The 20,423-nt window shown below is 44.1% G+C and overlaps 1 protein-coding gene across 1 annotated transcript in view; it reads right to left on the reverse strand.

The window, feature by feature from the left end:
* The window catches only part of LOC311514748 (disintegrin and metalloproteinase domain-containing protein 20-like), a 135,819-nt gene that overhangs the window by 35,091 nt on the left and 80,305 nt on the right, over nucleotides 1-20,423 (reverse strand). The window contains exons 11-12 of the mRNA XM_084617441.1: nucleotides 11,415-11,520; nucleotides 2,821-3,004 (exon numbers count right to left, since the gene is read on the reverse strand). Of these exons, the coding sequence (XP_084473567.1) occupies nucleotides 2,821-3,004; nucleotides 11,415-11,520 (290 nt within the window). The remainder of the gene's footprint in view (nucleotides 1-2,820; nucleotides 3,005-11,414; nucleotides 11,521-20,423) is intronic.

A 20,423-nucleotide genomic window follows, 5' to 3' on the forward strand; every position in this document is an offset into this window, starting at 1 on the left:
ACTGCCTGATATAGTCAGTGCAGGGGCTATGGCCATGAGATTATTGGTGAGTCGGGCTCTGTAGTAATCCTGAGATCTAGTGAGGACACAGAGAGGTGTCAAGAAATTACTTGTAAGGGACATCAGTGCTGAGGAAGCCGGTGCCACATCCCTCCATATTGAAGATTCCACAGAGACTGAAACAGTCAGTGGTGAGTGGGATTTATTTAGTAATGGCAGTGCCAATATAGATGGCACTGGGATGACCATGCTGAACACCCTGGAGCTGTGAGGGATAGTGCCAACAACTCTGGTGTCATGGTGGAGTGTAACAAGTGCATCTGTGCCCTCCTATCCCCTCAAGCCTTCGGTACCAGCTCAGAAGGTTTCTGGGATGGTTCTTTATGGTGATGCAACACTGACAGCTCTGACCCTGCTTCTTCCCATGCCAACTCCAACAGCACGATTAAAAAACATTTCCTCCTACCCAGCACTGGAGACAGAGAATGGTGAAGAGAAGCTGACTTGGAGTCCAGCTCTCTCAGTCCTTGGACAGCAGGGATCCCTAACTGACTGAAGGATTTTGTAGAGTCTCTTTTGGTTTCTTTGCTCCTCCTGAGCTTGGTGTCATGTCTCTGGTAACATGACTCTGTTCAGAATCCACCATAAACCTCATGCATTTTCCATGAGGAAAATGTTTATTCTAGTTTGTCTCTCCTTCCATGTATATTTCTTAATAATTTGCATATTGAACACTTAGCAATGATGGGCTCTTCATCCAAACAGTAGAAATACGTGTCATGGGTCTCTGTCAGAGGAATACCCCCTCTCCCTCATCTCCCCAGACACTCCTCAACAAGAGGGGCATGATTTAAAGCCAGGAAATCTGTTAGACCTGCAAGAGAGGTCTCCCTACTGAATGGGGAGCAAGCAGATACCGGAGACAGTGTTGGTATATAATACTTTAAATGCTCTTTATTGATTATAAAACAAACCTTACTCCACATTCACACCCCAAACATACTATTCCAGAGTCCAAAGATCAGAGTGGTCCTGATGGCTAGTCGACATTCCTTCCATCAGGATAAGTTCATAAGATGCGGGGAGCCGGCGAAAACCACATCTATATCCAGATGGGGCTCTAGATCAATAAATGACTCTGATTTGCAGAAGTCATAGGCAAACATTTATAGTCCATTCTGTCGCGACATCGGTTCTTTGCCTTTGTTTACTAGGCCTTCTACGCACACAATTCCAAAGAGACAATCCTGGCCAGGCCGCCATGATCCAAGATGTGCCACTTCCTCCAGTTCTAATATAATTTTATATTAGTCCAGCTGGTGTTATTTCATTTTCTGATGATTTCCTGTATTTTTCTCGGAACATAAGATTGTTTTTGCACAAATAGTTCTAATAGTCCTTGACCTTAAATTCTTGTTTCAGTTGCTAACTTGCAACGCACGTATTCATGTCAAGCATGCGTCATTCATACCAGGCCGCAATGACCTATAACATACTACATTGTGATGAATATATATATATATATATCCCAACAAATCTAGGCTCAGCCATCATTCCCAGATACAGTCTATGCTCTATTATTTTTTATTTCTTTTTTTTTTAAATATATTTTACTGCCAATGGGCTAAATGAAACATTAACAACTACAGGAAATTAAACAAACTACAAACTTCTACTCTAACTACAAAGTAACAAAGTACAGTAGGGACACAATGTTATTCCAACTTTCTGTCTAAGCAGTGGGAAGGAACAGAGTGGCACTTGGGAGGGGGAGCACGAAGGTGTATCTGGTACATTCTGAACTCCTGTGATGGGGCACACAAGCACCTTTAGTGGGATCCAATTTTGCAGTAACTCAAAGAAGAATGCAGACTTCCTTTTATGCTGTTGGGGAAAAGATACCAATACAGGAGTTAAAGAAGTTGTACAGAAATGTTGTTGTTTATAAATTTCCTGGGCCTTTTTGCATTTTTAAAGACAAACTTTAAAGAATTTAAAAACCACAGCTGAGAAAGTGAGTATTATGCACCTAGTAGACTAGATTGTACAGTCATAAAATAAAAATATAGTCACAGAAAAACAGATAAGTAGCTAGATAAACTCCTGTACACTCACCCAATGGAAGAATGAAATGGGCCCAATCATCCCATCAGTCACAAGCATGTAACTGCTGGGACAAATACCCTCCAGGTTTTTAAGCACTATTTTAACATTTGAGGATTTTGCTTCTAGATTAATATTGCAAACCCAGACAGATACCCAGGCAGAGCAGGCTTAGCTCAAGCCTAACTATTCTCAGAGCATGTTGCAAGATACACCTTTTTGTACAAGCCTTCTTCCTGGAACATTAGCATGTGTCTTTTTATCCTGTGCTGGCATATACAGAGAAAATGAAGATTGATTTAGACAGTTTAGCACATTCAGGAGAGTAGGAGACATCCAGAGTCAGATTTTTAAAGGTATTTAGGTGCCCAAAGATAGGCAGCTAGTGGGATTTTCTAAAGTGCCTAAGCACCTAACTTCAATTGAAATGGGAATTAGGCACCTAGGAGCATTGGAAAAATCTGACTCTTATCTCTCCACATACCCCACAAAAGGGAAGAATATCTGTTGCCACTAATCACTCATGTCTTTTGAAAGATTAAGAAGGGGGTACCTACTGGTCTGCCTAAGCCACCTGTGGAGAACAGGTTGTCCTCAGAAGTGTCTTAGAAGCTTTTCAGGTAAGGGGAGGGAAGGAAACTTAGAGAGGGGAACAAGGGTTCAAGTCCTCCTCTGTATTTAATCCATTCACAAATCTAACCGTACTTACTACAGTACCTTGTTATCACCACATGCTGTGCCATCTCTCACCGATCCAATGTCTACTACCTCCATCCCAGCACTAAATTCTGTACCCCAACACAAAACATTGCCAACTGGAGTCTGAACTATGGACCCACGATAATTGCTTTGAGATATTTTTTTAACATTAACACACTGTAGTCTTCCACACAAGACATCTCTGAAAGAAAAACAACAAGAACAATTGCTTCAAGATTTATACAGACATTTGAAGAATTCTGTATGGGAGTTGTGGTGTATCTTACCATGGAAGATTCAGAATCACTCCCATAAGACCTTCCCTACATCCTCTGTGCCTTGATAATCCCACTAATAGCCCAGCCTATGATTACTGACCTTTCTGCCATGGAGGATTGTGTCCAGTTCAATCAGGAGCTCATCAGTATGGTTGCAGTTGGTAAAGAGGTGAGGGCAGAACAATGTGGGTTGCTGCCTCTGCCTCCTAGGCTGAGAGCAATGGGGAGGGGTGTGCACTGCTGGCCTGATGCTCAGGAATAAAGAATTGAACTAAAGACCTGAATTTGGAACCTAGTCTATAAGCCTACTGTTCTACTCCAAGCCCTATTACCATTCTCTGTAAAGTGCTCTGGTATGTATGAATGAAAGTAAAGTGATTTACCTAACAATACCTGAATTTCTTTGAGATGTATTGTATATATATATATACACACTATATATATATATATATATATTCTACTCTTGTTGCACATGAGCCACATGCACTCAAAATTGAAGTCTTTTGTCCAGCAGTAGTGTCTGGTGGGCCTTCCATAAACCCTGAGTGTCCTTGTGCTCACATACCAAGGGCACAAAGGATGGAGCAGCTCCCAGTGAATTCCTTTGCCACTGCAGAATCTAGAGCTCTATACTAATAGATAAGATGGGCCATGAAATATATATATTTATAAATATATATTAAATAAATATATATATATGGACAACACATTTAGAAGAACTGCAGTTACTCCAGTTCTTTCTTTTTAAGGGCTTTTCCATATATATATATTCCACTTTTGGTGACTCACAAGCAGTAACCCGAACTAAGTAGGTAGAAAAGACACATCTGACCTTGATGTTTCTACGATGGAATACTGATTTGTAAAAGTATGGATTGAACCCACCTAGCTGCCTGAAAGGGGTATGCTTTGTAAGAAAGCTACAGTAGTATGAGCCAGAATCCATCCTGGGGCAAATAAGATCTAGCTGTGTTAGAGTCTGTTACTGCAGCCATGTATTCTATTCTTTGCACCAGTGTTAATCTAGACTTTTCCTTGTTGGCTCTTAGGCGGACAGCAAGGAAGAAATGAAGAATCAGTTGGATGGTGGATTCCACCTACTGTGGTGACTTTCCCCGAACAAGCCAATAGTCCAGATAAATTACATTATTGTACCCTATCTTCTTAGGTAAGACAACTGCTAGAAGCTTGATAAACACTACTGGCCTTGAATAGATACCAAAAGAGAGGGTCCTCTGAGACTCATAGGGATTCTATCCAAGCTACAGGCTTAAACACTTCCTGTGCACTGGATGTGAAAGTGTGCGTCTTGCAAATTAAGAGTTGCAAACCAGTTTTGCGGATCTAGTGATGGAACAGTGGATGCCAGGATTACCGTTCTGAATCTGAAGTGATGGACGAAGGTATTGAGCTCCTTGAATCCAGAACGACGTGCCGATCTCCCTTCTTCAGAGTTATGAAATTATTGGAATAAAACCTTTCCCTCTGATATTGAGGCTGAGCCTTTTTTATTACTCCGAGATACAGAAGTGAGAGCTCTCCCCAGTGCAACAGCCGCCTCCCATGAGATGGGTCCCTGAAGAGGGAACAGGAAAGGTGGGGAGAGAATAAGAGCAGTATGGAACTGAATGAATTATCCAGATGAGATTATTTCTAGGACCCAGCAGCCTGCTGGTAAGTTCCATGCATCATGGAAAAAGCAGAGATGCTTCCAAAGTGGGAGGGGAAGAAGGATCTAGATCCTGTGAACAGACTGTAGTGCAACTCTTGATCAACCCATCACAATGGCTGCTTGGGTGCAGATGAAGATTCAGTTGAGACTGTGTCTTGAGACAGGTCTCCTCTTTTGACAGCATTGCCCCTTTCAAAGAGGCTCTGAAGTTCTTTGGTGGAAGAAAGTGCTGGGCAAATGTCTTTGTCTTGATGAATTGCAGGGTCTTCCTTATTTCTCTTCGGGGAAGAGTGTAGATCCAAAAAGAGCAAAGAGTGGCTTGGGAGTCCTTCAGGAAGTGAAAGACATCAGCAGTCTATGTACTAAAATGTTCTGGACTGTCCAAAAGAAAGATCTTCCATGGTTCACTGGGTCTTTTGAGGAGATCTAGAACCCTAGAGCCAAGATATCCTCTTCATTAACACTGAAGTTGCCGTAGGTCAGGGTATGGTGTCAGCAGCATCCAGAGCTTCCTAGAGAGATGTTCTTGCAATTAATTGGTTCTGTGAAATTGATGCTTTAAACTCTTCTGATACCTTGAGGCAAATTTTTTATGAAGTGAGAGAATTTATTATAATTCAGAAAATTATAATAGGCACATAATGCCTAATAATTTGAAATTCTAAACTGAAGGCTTGCTGATGAATAACTTTAACATCCAAATCAAGATGTTTTGGTATTTTTCTTTTGTTTTCATTTTTTGTTGTCTGTTCTTCTCACTGGCAGCAACTAGCACCACCAAGCCTGCTACCAAGTGTGTGTAAAAATATTTTTGTTAGGTTTTGTCTCTGGCCAGGAGGGAATTTATAGCACTGTATACAGAAAGGTGGTTACCCTTCCCTTTATATTTATGACAAGGGAACAGGAAGATATGGCTATAAGCAAAGCTAATTTACTGGTCTGAGGCAGCTCCTGCTCAGAAATGTCCTCTGAATGTTCAGGTTGATGTACTGCTAGTTGAGAAACTGCAGTTTCCTGATAAGTAGCTGTCAAGGCTGATTCCCAACTCTGGCACTTCGAGTGCAGAAGCTGGGGGCCCACAAGGATTTTAAAAATTAATACTGGTCACTCCAGGCTGGTATTAAACTCCTAAGGTCACAGCTTCTCTCTGACCTTGGATAGGTACATGCTGCCACCACCCAAGTGCGAACCCCCCCGCCCCCTTTTGAGAACCCAGGAAGGAACACTTGGGAATTCCTTCCTGTGGGGCACCCTCAAGCCCTTTCACCCCCCTTCCCAGGAAGGGCTGAGAAAAATACAAAGGAAATCAGCTGTTGCCACCAGCTAATTAAACAACATATGCACAAACCTTTTAGGGACACAAAAATCCAATTCTGTTCTTAAAAAAGGTAAATTTTATTAAACCCAAAAAGAAAGGAAATACATTTGGAACTTAGGCTTTTTGCTAGATCTTAAAAGAAACAATTACAAAAATCAAGCATCAAGATAGCTCTCTTGAGGTTCAGCTTAAAGGTTACAAGCAAAACAAAAGCATCTGGGGTTAGCACAGAGGCGTCCACAAGCCAATAAGAAATAAAAGAAAAAACCCTAATCGCGTCTTCCTAGACATTCCCTAATTACTTACATATTTGGGGTTTCAGATAAGTAAGTTGAGGTATGATCTGATGCTTTTTCATACTTGATTTTAAAGCTTTTTACAGCATAGCTCCAAGCCCTCTCCTGCTCTGTCCCCTCTCTCTGGGGGGGGGGGAGGGGGGAGCGGAAGGGAGGGGAGGGACAAAGGGAAGTTTTTTCTCCCAATTTTAAAAAGTTCTAGCCCTCCCATTGGCTCTTTTGGTCAGGTGCCCACTCCTTTTCTTTTACCCAGCCAGGGAGACTTTTTAACCCTTCACAGGTAAAGCAAGCAGATAACAGCCATCAAGAGGGACTTTATAGCTAACTGGCTGGCTGGGTGTCCATAAAAGGCAGCTACGCCCCTTCATTTATCACAGTAGCAAAGGAGGACTTAATCCTCGGAGGTGATTTAAAGGTGTGATGTCTCAAATGATAAGGACCCCAGGTGTTCCAATAAGGGTGTGTTGGGATGTTGTAGGGGGAGGGGCCCGGGGGTCATGGGACAGGATACCAGGGCATATGTCTACCCTCATATTCCCTAAAAGAACAAGATCTAAATGAATCCCTCAATTTCCAACCTAGTTAATTCACATGAAGAGGCCTTAGGGGAATAATGAATGGATCCCCTGTCTATTATGTTGTGACTCAGAAGACAAAGAGAATAAACATTCCAAGTCTAGGGGAGGGGCTGCCAAAGCTGACGTACTAGGCTGAAAGATAAGTCTAGGGAGCTTGTTCTGAGGAGACACCCAGTGACAGTGGGCATTGGTACTGTCGAAGGAATGTTATTTCTTGCAGGCAGTAAAGGAGATTCAGGCTTCTCTGACACTCATAAATCCCCTGGTACCACCTACTTTCTTGGTACCAACCAGAATGGCGTTGCAAAAAAAAATCACACTTGATGGTGCCGATATGGTAAGTACCGAAAAAAATCAGTATCAATATAAGCTCTATCAAAGTGGTCATTACCAACGATGCTCTACCATGACAGCCATCGTTGGAGTGCTCGGTGCTGAAGTAGCCATTTATTTAGTATGTCATTGCAGTACCGGGATTCTGGTACCATGCTCCTTCAGAGGTACTGCAGTACTTTAAGACAGTGGAATCTCATTGGAACAGGAGCTATGGGGTGACTTGGACCTCTTCTTAATATAGGTTTATGTAGGTGATCTCCCTCTTTACCTGAGGAGTGATGCTCCTTTTCCTCTAAAGACTTAGTTCTGCTGGTCCTAGCACATCTGAAGCTGAAGCCTTGAAAGACAGGGCCCAGGAGCGAACAGATCCTGAATTCACAGGGACGCACCTGAGGTGGATTTTGAGGACTTTACACATACCTGGATCTAAAGCCGGTTGCCAAGAGCAGTCTAACAAAAGCAGCCAGTACATTGCTGGCCGAGAGATCCTGATCTTGAGCACATGGGACACGTGCACACCAAGAGTGGAACATATATAACCTGTTCTTCAAAACCTCCAATGATGGAGATTCCGCAACCTCCCTAGGCAATTTATTCCAGTGCTTAACCACCTTGACAGTTAGGAAGTTTTTCCTAATGTCCAACCTAAACATCCCTTGCTGCAATTTAAGCCCATTGCTTCTTGTTCTATCCTCAGTGGTTAAGAAGACCAATTTTTCTCCCTCCTCCTTGTAACAACCTTTTATGTACTTGAAAACTGTTATCATGTCCCCTCTCAGTCTTCTCTTTTCCAGACTAAACAAACCCAATTTTTTCACTTTTTCCTCATAGGTCATGTTTTGTTCACATCTTTCCTAAAATGTGGCTCCCAGAACTGGACCCAAGACTCCAGTTGAAGCCTAATCAGCTTGGAGTGGAGCAGAAGAATAACTTCTCGTGTCTTGCTTACAACACTCTGGCTAATACACCCCAGAATGATATTTGCTTTTTTTGCAACAGTGTTGCACTGTTGACTCATATGGACAAGCACTTGTAGAAATAGTAGTTTTCTTGTTATTGTCATCAGAGTTCTGACAGGGTCTATTGTGGTTGTCCTGTTTCAGGTCAGAGCTCAGATGGTCTCCCTTCCATGCATAGGAGAGAGCTGATGAAAGACATTTTTTTCCTGGATGGGGAAGGGGGTGAAAAGGTAAGGGGAGCAGGACAGAGGCCAAGGAGAGAAAGCATGGAGATTTTGGGAGGGGAAGGCTGAGGAGAGATCAAGGAGATATGGAGGTGGGCTAAAGAAAGATAGGAGAAGGAGGAGAAAATGAGGGCGAAAGGAATAAGAGGATTTCCAAGACAGTTATGAAATGAGAGAACCTTTGAGCATTTGGCTAATCTAAAAAGGGTCTCTCCTGCTTCAGCTCTGCAGAGTCATACAACCCACCACCTAATGAACACAGTTAGTCTGCTCCCTTTCAAAAACTACATCTCTGAGGATAGATTCCCTGTCAGCCTCCCACCCAGGGTCATCAGCTTAAATATCCTCCCCCACATCAAGAGCAATGGAGCAGGAAGCTCTAACTGTGGTACACGTGGGGCCGATATGTAATAATTTAGGAAAACTGATCTATATTAATTTATTGTATTTAACCAGGTCATGGGGAATGTTTGCTGTATGACTATATTGAAATCTTTACTGTATGCATATGGGGGTTTAGGTGAATAGCGGGCTGTTAGAAGGTAAAACACCCACCTCCTGGTAAAAAGGGCAGGAAGTGAAGAAACAATGCCTGTGCTATTAAGCTGTGAAGATGCTGCTCCCAGGCAACAGATAAATTACAAGATTTATTTTGCCAAGATTTGGAGTTAACAGATCAAAACGACAACAAACAGTTAAAAAGTCACTCTCTAAAAGGGAGTAGGGGAGTTGTCAGAGAAGTATTCAGAGGAGCAGACTCACTCAGAGACAGGCCCTGCGGGATAGGTCTAAAGCAACTGGGTCTTCCTAAGCTTTCAGAGGTATGACAAGCTTTAGATAACACAGGTATATATGGCACCTTAGAGACTAATCAATTTATTTGAGCATGAGCTTTCGTGAGCTACAGCTCACTTCATCGGATGCATCCGATGAAGTGAGCTGTAGCTCACGAAAGCTCATGCTCAAATAAATTGGTTAGTCTCTAAGGTGCCACAAGTCCTCCTTTTCTTTTTACGAATACAGACTAACACGGCTGTTACTCTGAAACAGGTATATATATATATAGACCTTTTATTGTTTTCAAATCTTTTTTCTCTTATGCTGTGCTGTGTTCCTGCTTTTAAGAATCAACAATGCTTTGTTTTAAGAAGGTTGTCTGGTTATTGTATAAAACATTAGTCACAACTCAAGGGAAGTTTTGCTGGGCCAAATTCAGTCAGGCCTGCTGACAAATCCTGGTTGTTACACACAGGGCTGTAGCCTGAGACCAGTCGGAAGGGTGGGATAATCATGGGATGCTACCCCAGGACAGGGGAAGTCAAGAGGGGAGTATGTTCAGAGAGAGTAGAGGAGTCAAAGGTGCAGCGAGCTCTGTAACTGTGACACTAACTTCCTGGCTGTTTAGAAGAAAGGTGGATACACTGCAGTCAGGGAGCCTCAGTGCTGCAGGGAAATTCCACCCAGTCTGCAGGTGAAATAGGTTGTGTATTACTTTCAACTAAAAATTGAGAAGGCAGGACATACTGCAGGATGAGAGCCACATCTCCATCCAGTGATCCTTTGAATGAGAAAGGCAAAGTAAAATGGACACTTCTCTGGGCAGAACTCTGCATTAATTAATTCTACAGGAAGGAAAAGACTTAGGGAAATAATCATCAAAATGAACCAAAGGCAAACCCAAACTGACCCATGGCAAAATCAAAGCTTGGCTTAGTTAACAAGAAAGTTATTACCACATACTGGGAGGCAGGACAAGTCGGCAAGATCAACTATCCAGCCTCCATTTACAGAGGATGAGAAATATGAGGCAAATAGGCCTGCATATACAAACTGAATCCCCAAATTATGATTATTTTTAGGAGGAAAATACTTTTTAATGTCTCAAAGTTAAAATCTAACTTTTCATCTAGATTGTGGGTGAAAAAATGCTGTTCAAAGTTGAGCCCCTGAGTACCAAAATATAAACGGGAAGTTACAGCATCTGTTTGTAGAATAAGGAACTGTGCTCTATGTGCATGGCTGAGTGTATGTACAATTGGTGCTTTCCTATTATTTCAGTTACAACTTTTTACCAGCCTTGCATTTTTAAAAAAATACATTTTTGAGTTGTGGCATTTTAGGATGGTTGATCTAACCTCTGTGAACTGACCCATGACTTCAACAGACTAAATACACTTTTCATCTATGTAATTTCTGAAATTACTGGATTGGGCTAGTTCTTCACTTACTTAGAGGTGAACTAATCAAACCCAATTGGGTAATGCCAGTGACCTCAGAAGGAGAGTGTCCCATTCTGATTCACCAAATGATTCCTGAGGACTTTCAAGGGGGAGGAACCACCTGGCTACCATCTTCAAAAACTGAAGGAACGGAAGAAGGCTTGCTGCTCACTTACCGGCTTCAAACCATGGCTTGCTTGCCTGCAATAGTTGTTGCTATGACCCTGGCTGCAGGGCTCTGGTTATACAATGTTATCATGTCTGACAAAAAGGCCTGTGTTTCCCTCATCCTCCCAGAGGCCACTGAGGGGTAGGAGTCTAGTAACAAGCAATATGTAAGATTCAACATCTACAAGCAAGTAAGCTCTAGCCACCTGCAAGTCCATTCATATAAAACAGCAGAGCTGACAAGACCACTGACTAATCTTTTCAGCCATGTGTCAGCTCCTGAGGTAGAATGAAATCACAAGAGTTGTGACAGCCATTGCCACTGCCCAGGCTGGCATGTTGTAAACTACCTTTCAAAAACCAAAGCACCCTCCTCAAACCCACTGTGGGTGAAAATGAAATGCTTAAATAAACTGTACCTCTGGTGAAATGCTGCTGAGTCTCCTCTCACTTGTCTATGACTTATTCTTCTACACTACTTCTTAAAATGCGTTTTTTTATTTACAGTGATTTCTCCTGAGTACATTTTCCAGTAGATCATACAGATCAATGTAAACAACTTACTTGTGTTGGCACTTCTTGTAAGCAAGACCATCCCCACCACAGTTGCCACACCGGTCACCTTTAGTGTTCACTGTTTTGAAACAACTCAGTGGGGCCAGATGTGCTTCTGCAAAAGGGGGAGAGGAAAAGCACAAGGTAAATGACAAGGCAGAAATAAAGTGCATGGTGCATTGTACTAACCCCTCCAATCATTTCAAGGGCTTGAAGAAATGGAGGTTACTCACTGTAACCCGAGTTCTTTGCGATGGACTCGGCATAGTCACATGCATGGGAGGCACGGCCGGTGCAGCTGTGATGGTGGAACCTTTGGATAGCAGTGTCTGTTGGGGCACTCTCACACTCTCTTCTACCGCTGCCCTCATTGTTCCTGAATATTCTGAGGGCAGGACTGTAAAAGGGGACATGGTGCTCCATCCGCCTCAGTGCTTTCTGCTGCCTCCTCCAAATCCCAGGTTGTCTTTAGGACTTGGAGGAAGAGAGGAAAGTGGGGTAGGAGTGTGAATATGAAGAGTCCCTCTTCAGAAACACTAGTCATAAATGAGTAACCTCCATTTCTTCTTTGAGTGTCCTATACATATTCTCAGTCACGGGATAGTCAAGCATTACTCCTGTTAGACAATGGTGGGTCCTAATTAAAGAGGGATTGAAGTACTGCCCTGCCAAATTGTGCGTCCAATTTGGGTGCTAAGTCCAAAGAATAGTGTTTTGTAAACGTGTGCATGGAACTTCAGGTTAAAGCCCTATAGATCTGTATGAAAGGAATATGTGTAAGGCATATAATTGAAGCTGCGTTGGTCCTAGTGAAATGCGACCTCATTTTCGGAGGGACAGGGTTCAATACTAAAGTGCTGGCCTCACGAATGCACAACCTAACTCATTTTGAGAGTGTTGGAGATGTGATCACTTGACCCTTTTTATTAACAGTATAGGGAATGAATAGATGACGGCACTTTCTGAATTGTACAGTCTGATTAAACTGAAGTCCCTTTTGCATCTAAAATGTGAAGCTTATTTCTCCTACATGTGTATGTAGGCTGGATAAAACCACTGGCAATTAAGCACTTCAGGTAGGAATTTGGGATAGGAATGTAGCACAACTTTGTCCTTATGCAAAACAGTGAATGGTGGGTCAGTCACAAGGGAGTGAAGTTCACTAACTCTTCTGGCAAATGTTATGGCTATAATGAAAGGTGCTTTAGCCAAGAGGTGAAATAAAGAGCTTTCTGCCATTGGCTCAAATGGAGGTTTAATTAGCTACGTGAGGACGATGTTGAGGTCCCGTGCTAGAGAAGGGTCTTTAACTGGTGGAAGGATTTTCTTAACCCTTTCATGAATCTCTTAACTGTGTTGTGTGTGAATACATGAGAGAATGGTATACTGATATAACTGCTAGATGCAAATTAACTGATGATAAAAAGAGACCTGAGAGTTTCAGCTGTAGCAAATATTCTAAGATATGCTGAACCGGGGACATTGTTGGGGCTACATTATGATTGTTTGGCCAGAGAACAAATCTCTTCCATTTGAGGCTATTACACTCCAGTATTGATTCTTTCCAAGAGTTAAGTACGACATGTACTGGACAACAAGATTGTTCTATCAAAGCCCAGGCCATCAGATGTACAGAATATAGGTCTGGGCAATCTACTTTTCTGTTAAGTCAACAGATCTGGTGTAAGAGGGAGAGATTGGTAAACTCCTTTTGATAGCTGAAGGGGGTCTGGGAAACACTGTACTTCTTTGCCAATCAGTGCCTGAAATATCTCATTTTTGAACAAGGTGTAATGTGTTACATATGTAGCTGAGGCCATAAAGGTCAATTTGCATTTGCCCTATATTACTGACTTCCCCAATCCAGACAACTAAAACCTCAGTGAGTACATAACCCTTTAACACCATGGTACCGTATGCCATAAAAACTAGAACAATATAAAATACCTTAAATGGATTAAAAGTGAGCCAATACATCTTAAAATGTAATTGTAAACGGGGAATCACCATCTAATGGGGTCCTGCAGGGATTTGGTCTTGGCCCTGTACTATTTAACATTTTTATTGATGAACTAGAAGAAAACATGAAATCACCACCGAAAAAGAGTGCAGAATACACAAAAATTGGAGGAGTCGTACATAATGAAGAAGACAGATCAGTAATATGGAGCAGTATAGATTGCTTGGTAAACTGGGAAGAAATAAACAATATGCATTTTAATGTGCTAAATGTAAAATGTATACTTCTAGGAACAAAGAATGGGGGACTCTACCCTGGGAAGCAGTGAGTTTGGGGGGAGGGATAGCTCAGTGGTTTGAGCATTGGCCTGCTAAACCCAGGGTTGTGGGTTCAATCCTTGAGGGGGCCATTTGGGTCAAAAATTGGGGATTGGTCCTGCTTTGAGCAGGGGGTTGGACTAGATGACCTCCTGAGGTCCCTTCCAACCCTGATATTCTATGATTCGATGAGTCTGAAAAAGATTTGGGGAGTGTGGTGGATAATCAGCTGAATATGAGCTTCCAGTGCAATACTGTGGCCAAAAGGGCTAATGCAATCATTGGATGCACGAACTGGGGAATCTCCAGTAGCAATAGAGTGTCAGAGACGCAAATATAGGTGGTCATGCCTACTCAGAACCAAAGTCAGAAGTGGGCTTCTGGCCAGAATTGGAGCTGAGGGTCAGAGCTAGGTTATCTCGAGTGAGACAAGGCAAAGACAAGGCCAGAGCCAAGACAGGAACCAGGCTGGTTCCAGGGCAGGAGCAGGGCTGCGTCCCAGGCAGGTGCAGGGTTGGAACAAGGTGGGATCAGGGCTGGGAACAAGCAAGCAGAGGGCCGTGGGCAATCCAGTTTCTCAGGTTACTTCTGAGGGAGCTCTTAGAATATCAGGGTTGGAAGGGACCCAGAAGGTCATCTAGTCCAACCCCCTGCTCGAAGCAGGACCAATTCTCAGTTAAATCATCCCAGCCAGGGCTTTGTCAAGCCTGACCTTAAAAACCTCTAAGGAAGGAGATTCTACCACCTCCCTAGGTAACGCATTCCAGTGTTTCACCACCCTCTTAGTGAAAAAGTTTTTCCTAATATCCAATCTAAACCTCCCCCACTGCAACTTCAGACCATTACTCCTCGTTCTGTCATCTGCTACCATTGAGAACAGTCTAGAGCCATCCTCTTTGGAACCCCCTTTCAGGTAGTTGAAAGCAGCTATCAAATCCCCCCTCATTCTTCTCTTCTGCAGGCTAAACAATCCCAGCTCCCTCAGCCTCTCCTCATAACTCATGTGTTCCAGACCCCTAATCATTTTTGTTGCCCTTCGCTGGACTCTCTCCAATTTATCCACATCCTTCTTGTAGTGTGGGGCCCAAAACTGGACACAGTACTCCAGATGAGGCCTCACCAATGTCGAATAGAGGGGAACAATCACGTCCCTCTATCTGCTCGCTATGCCCCTACTTATACATCCCAAAATGCCATTGGCCTTCTTGGCAACAAGGGCACACTGCTGACTCATATCCAGCTTCTCGTCCACTATCACCCTTAGGTCCTTTTCCGCAGAACTGATGCCTAGCCATTCGGTCCCTAGTCTGAAGCTGTGCATTGGGTTCTTCCGTCCTAAGTGCAGGACCCTGCACTTATTCTTATTGAACCTCATCAGATTTCTTTTGGCCCAATCCTCCAATTTGTCTAGGTCCTTCTGTATCCTATCCCTCCCCTCCAGCATATCTACCACTCCTCCCAGTTTAGTATCATCCGCAAATTTGCTGAGAGTGCAATACACACCATCCTCCAGATCATTTATGAAGATATTGAACAAAACCGCCCCAGGACCGACCCCTGGGGCACTCCACTTGATACCGGCTGCCAACTAGACATGGAGCCATTGATCACTACCCGTTGAGCCCGACAATCTAGCCAGCTTTCTACCCACCTTATAGTGCATTCATCCAGCCCATACTTCCTTAACTTGCTGACAAGAATACTGTGGGAGACCGTGTCAAAAGCTTTGCTAAAGTCAAGAAACAATACATCCACTGCTTTCCCTTCATCCACAGAACCAGTAATCTCATCATAAAAGGCGATTAGATTAGTCAGGCATGACCTTCCCTTGGTGAATCCATGCTGGCTGTTCCTGATCACTTTCCTCTCATGCAAGTGCATCAGGATTGATTCTTTGAGGACCTGCTCCATGATTTTTCCAGGGACTGAGGTGAGGCTGACTGGCCTGTAGTTCCCAGGATCCTCCTTCTTCCCTTTTTTAAAGATTGGCACTACATTAGCCTTTTTCCAGTCATCCGGGACTTCCCCGGTTCGCCACGAGTTTTCAAAGATAATGGCCAATGGCTCTGCAATCACAGCCGCCAATTCCTTCAGCACTCTCGGATGCAACTCGTCCGGCCCCATGGACTTGTGCACGTCCAGCTTTTCTAAATAGTCCCTAACCACCTCCATCTCCACAGAGGGCTGGCCATCTCTTCCCCATTTTGTGATGCCCAGCGCAGCAGTCTGGGAGCTGACCTTGTTAGTGAAAACAGAGGCAAAAAAAGCATTGAGTACATTAGCTTTTTCCACATCCTCTGTCACTAGGTTGCCTCCCTCATTCAGTAAGGGGCCCACACTTTCCTTGGCTTTCTTCTTGTTGCCAACATACCTGAAAAAACCCTTCTTGTTACTCTTAACATCTCTGGCTAGCTGCAGCTCCAGGTGCGATTTGGCCCTCCTGATATCATTCCTACATGCCCGAGCAATATTTTTATACTCTTCCCTGGTCATATGTCCAACCTTCCACTTCTTGTAAGCTTCTTTTTTATGTTTAAGATCCGCTAGGATTTCACCATTAAGCCAAGCTGGTCGCCTGCCATATTTACTATTCTTTCGACTCATTGGGATGGTTTGTCCCTGTAACCTCAACAGGGATTCCTTGAAATACAGCCAGCTCTCCTGGACTCCTTTCCCCTTCAAGTTAGACCCCCAGGGGATCCTGGCCATCCGTTCCCTGAGGGAGTCGAAGTCTGCTTTCCTGAAGTCCAGGGTCCGTATCCTGCTGCTTACCTTTCTTCCCTGCATCAGGATCCTGAACTCAACCAACTCATGGTCACTGCCTCCCAGATTCCCATCCACTTTTGCTTCCCCCACTAATTCTACCCGGTTTGTGAGCAGCAGGTCAAGAAAAGCTCCCCCCGTAGTTGGCTCCTCTAGCACTTGCGCCAGGAAATTGTCCCCTACGCTTTCCAAAAACTTCCTGGATTGTCTATGCACCGCTGTATTGCTCTCCCAGCAGATATCAGGAAAATTAAAGTCACCCATGAGAATCAGGGCATGTGATCTAGTAGCTTCCGTGAGCTGCCGGAAGAAAGCCTCATCTACCTCATCCCCCTGGTCCGGTGGTCTATAGCAGACTCCCACCACTACATCACTCTTGTTGCACACACTTCTAAACTTAATCCAGAGACTCTCAGGTTTTTCTGCAGTTTCGTACCGGAGCTCTGAGCAGTCATACTGCTCCCTTACATACAGTGCTACTCCCCCACCTTTTCTGCCCTGCCTGTCCTTCCTGAACAGTTTATAACCATCCATGACAGTACTCCAGTCATGGGAGTTATCCCAGCAAGTCTCTGTTATTCCGATCACGTCATAGTTCCTTGACATCACCAGGACCTCCAGTTCTCCCTGCTTGTTTCCAAGGCTTTGTGCATTTGTATATAAGCACTTGAGATAACCTGTTGATCGCCCCTCATTCCCAGTATGACGCAGGAGCCCTCCCCTCACAGACATTCCTGCCTGTGCTTCCTCCCGGTATCCCGCTTTCCCACTTACCTCAGGGCTTTGGTCTCCTTCACCCGGTGAACCTAGTTTAAAGCCCTCCTCACTAGGTTAGCCAGCCTGCTGGCAAAGATGCTCTTCCCTCTCTTAGTAAGATGGAGCCAGTCTCTGCCCAGCACTCCTCCTTCATGGAACACCATCCCATGGTCAAAGAATCCAAAGCCTTCTCTCCGACACCACCTGCGTAGCCATTCGTTGACTTCCACGATTCGACGGTCCCTACCTAGGCCTTTTCCTTCCATGGGGAGGATGGACGAGAACACCACTTGCGCCTCCAACTCCTTTATCCTTCTTCCTAGAGCCACATAGTCCGCAGTGATCCGCTCAAGTCATTCTTGGCAGTATCATTGGTGCCCACATGGAGAAGCAGGAAGGGGTAGCGATCCGAGGGCTTGATGAGTCTCGGCAGTCTCTCCGTCACACCGCGAATCTTAGCCCCTGGCAAGCAACAGACTTCTCGGTTTTCTCGGTCAGGGCGGCAGATAGATGACTCAGTCCCCCGGAGGAGAGAGTCCCCGACCACCACCACCCGCCTTCTCCTCTTGGGAGTGGTGGTCGTGGAACCCCCAACCTCAGGACATAGCATCTCTTGTAACAGGTCTGGGATGTGCATGTTCTTTACAGGTTCCCAAGACTGCTCATCTGGACCACAGCCTTCCCAGTCACCAGGTGCTGGTACTTTGCCCTAAATCGCTGTGAGTCAATGTCAAGGTTCCTCCCCCACGCTGAACTCTAGGGTACAGATGTGGGGACCTGCATGAAAAACCTCCTAAGCTTATTTTTACCAGCTCAGGTCAAAACTTCCCCAAGGTACAAAATATTCCACCCTTTGTCCTTGGATTGGCCGCTACCACCACCAAACTAATACTGGTTACTGGGGAAGAGCTGTTTGGATGCGTCTTTCCCCCCAAAATACTTCCCAAAACCTTGCACCCCACTTCCTGGACAAGGTTTGGTAAAAAGCCTCACCAATTTGCCTAGGTGACTACAGACCCAGACCCTTGGATCTTAAGAACAATGAACAATCCTCCCAAAACTTGCACCCCCCCTTTCCTGGGAAATGTTGGATAAAAAGCCTCACCAATTTGCATAGGTGACCACAGACCCAAACCCTTGGATCTGAGAACAATGAAAAAGCATTCAGTTTTCTTACAAGAAGACTTTTAATAAAAATAGAAGTAAATAGAAATAAAGAAATCCTCCCTGTAAAATCAGGATGGTAGATACCTTACAGGGTAATTAGATTCAAAGCATAGAGAACCCCTCTAGGCAAAACCTTAAGTTACAAAAAAGATACACAGACAGAAATAGTTATTCTATTCAACACAGTTCTTTTCTCAGCCATTTAAAGAAATCATAATCTAACACGTACCTAGCTAGATTACTAACTAAAAGTTCTAAGACTCCATTCCTGGTCTATCCCCGGCAAATACAGACTATAGACAGACACACAGACCCTTTGTTTCTCTCCCTCCTGCCAGCTTTTGAAAGTATCTTGTCTCCTCATTGGTCATTTTGGTCAGGTGCCAGCGAGGTTACCTTTAGCTTCTTAACCCTTTACAGGTGAGAGGAGTTTTACTCTGGCCAGGAGGGATTTTAAAGGGGTTTACCCTTCCCTTTATATTTATGACAGTCAAGGATTCAGTGGACCAAGTATTCCTCCTTTCCATAGACTGTTATGGGCTTTGGTTGGCAGGTTGGAACAGTTTGAGTTTGGATTCTCAATGCAGGGCTTTAAAAGTGAGATGTGAAAGATGGGGTAGATCTTCAAGGACTCGGGCAGCTGTAACCTCTGGGTTTACCTGTTTTATAATCTTGAAAGGGTCCAGGTGTTGGTAGTCTAGTTTGGCGGATAGGTGGCTCAATTTAAGGTTCTGGGTGTGGTAGAAAGAGAGAGCCTGAGACATGAGGCCTTGTATAAGAAGCCCACTCTGAGGCCTGAGGCCTGAACTAAGGTAGTGGTCAAGCCCTGCTACTATAAAGCAAAATTACCAAAAGTCAGGCTGTGAGCAGAAGCCAGGCTCTGTCTGCGTGCTGGCTCATGGACACTGGCAAGAACAGGGCTCGTATTGCAAAAACACACACATTCCTGAGAAGCGCTAAGCACAGAACACTCATGCAAGCACATTCCAGAAGGGTGGTACCAAGTACGGTATGAAAACACTCCCCATAGATGATACAAGGACACGCTGACCCCCTCTTAAAGATAAAGTCAGATAGCAGGGTGATGGATATAGATGATTAGATTGAACCAACACGTACAAGGTAAAGGGTGGTAACTAACCACATCAGAGGGGCAGTAACTAGCTACATCAGAGGGCAATATGTAACTTGTTTGTATCAGTGTATAAAATGGAGTCTCAGAGGGAGTGTCTTTGGCCATCCTAGGGGGGAATGCAAAGTCCCGCCATTCACTGAGCAGAGTCCATTGTTACAGGAATACACATATTAGTGGTCCGGTAGAGTCTGTGGGATAGTAGTACTGTGCTTTGTTGACAATAAACCTGGCTGGGTGCCTTCACTACTAATCTGAGTCTTGTGGTCTTTGTGGGCAGTTCTATCAAGGTCTGCTGTGTCCACTACCTGCTCAGAGCTGGGACAGCACACTGAAAGAACACACACACAGCCAACATCTGACAACATTGGGCAGAGACCCACACCTTGTCCCCTACAGCCAGATTGGGGGCAGCCTGATGATCTTGGTCCACATGGTGTTAATAGGCCTTTTTGACTGTGTTCCCTGAGCTCCTGGTGCACCTCATGTAGGTGGGAGGCTAAATCCATGGCGGCCAGTACTGGGGAACTTATGGGTAAGTGGGGCTGAAAACTATAGTTTGCAAAGGATGTGCTATATTGGGTCATGACATGATTTGCATTCTTATATGTGAACTCAGCACAGCACAGCAGGGGGAGCCTGAAAGGAATCAATTGCAAAACATTCCAGCATTCTAACGCTGGAGATTGCATTTAGTTATATTGTGATACATGCCTTAAAATGTAACTGAAATGAAAAACTGATTTGGCTAAAAGTGAAAATCTATTTATGATATGAGAATGTGTATATGTACTGCACACTTAAATGCTGCACAGTAAAAAGAGTGAACAAACACTGAGTATCATTGTAAACAAAGCAAACACCTGGCAACTGGAGATTTTACACCTATTTGCAACATTAACCTTTCAGACCAAAGTAGGAAT

The sequence above is a fragment of the Lepidochelys olivacea genome, assembly GCF_965140295.1.
Source record: "Lepidochelys olivacea isolate rLepOli2 genome assembly, chromosome: 1".
In the NCBI taxonomy this organism is placed as follows: domain Eukaryota; kingdom Metazoa; phylum Chordata; order Testudines; family Cheloniidae; genus Lepidochelys; species Lepidochelys olivacea.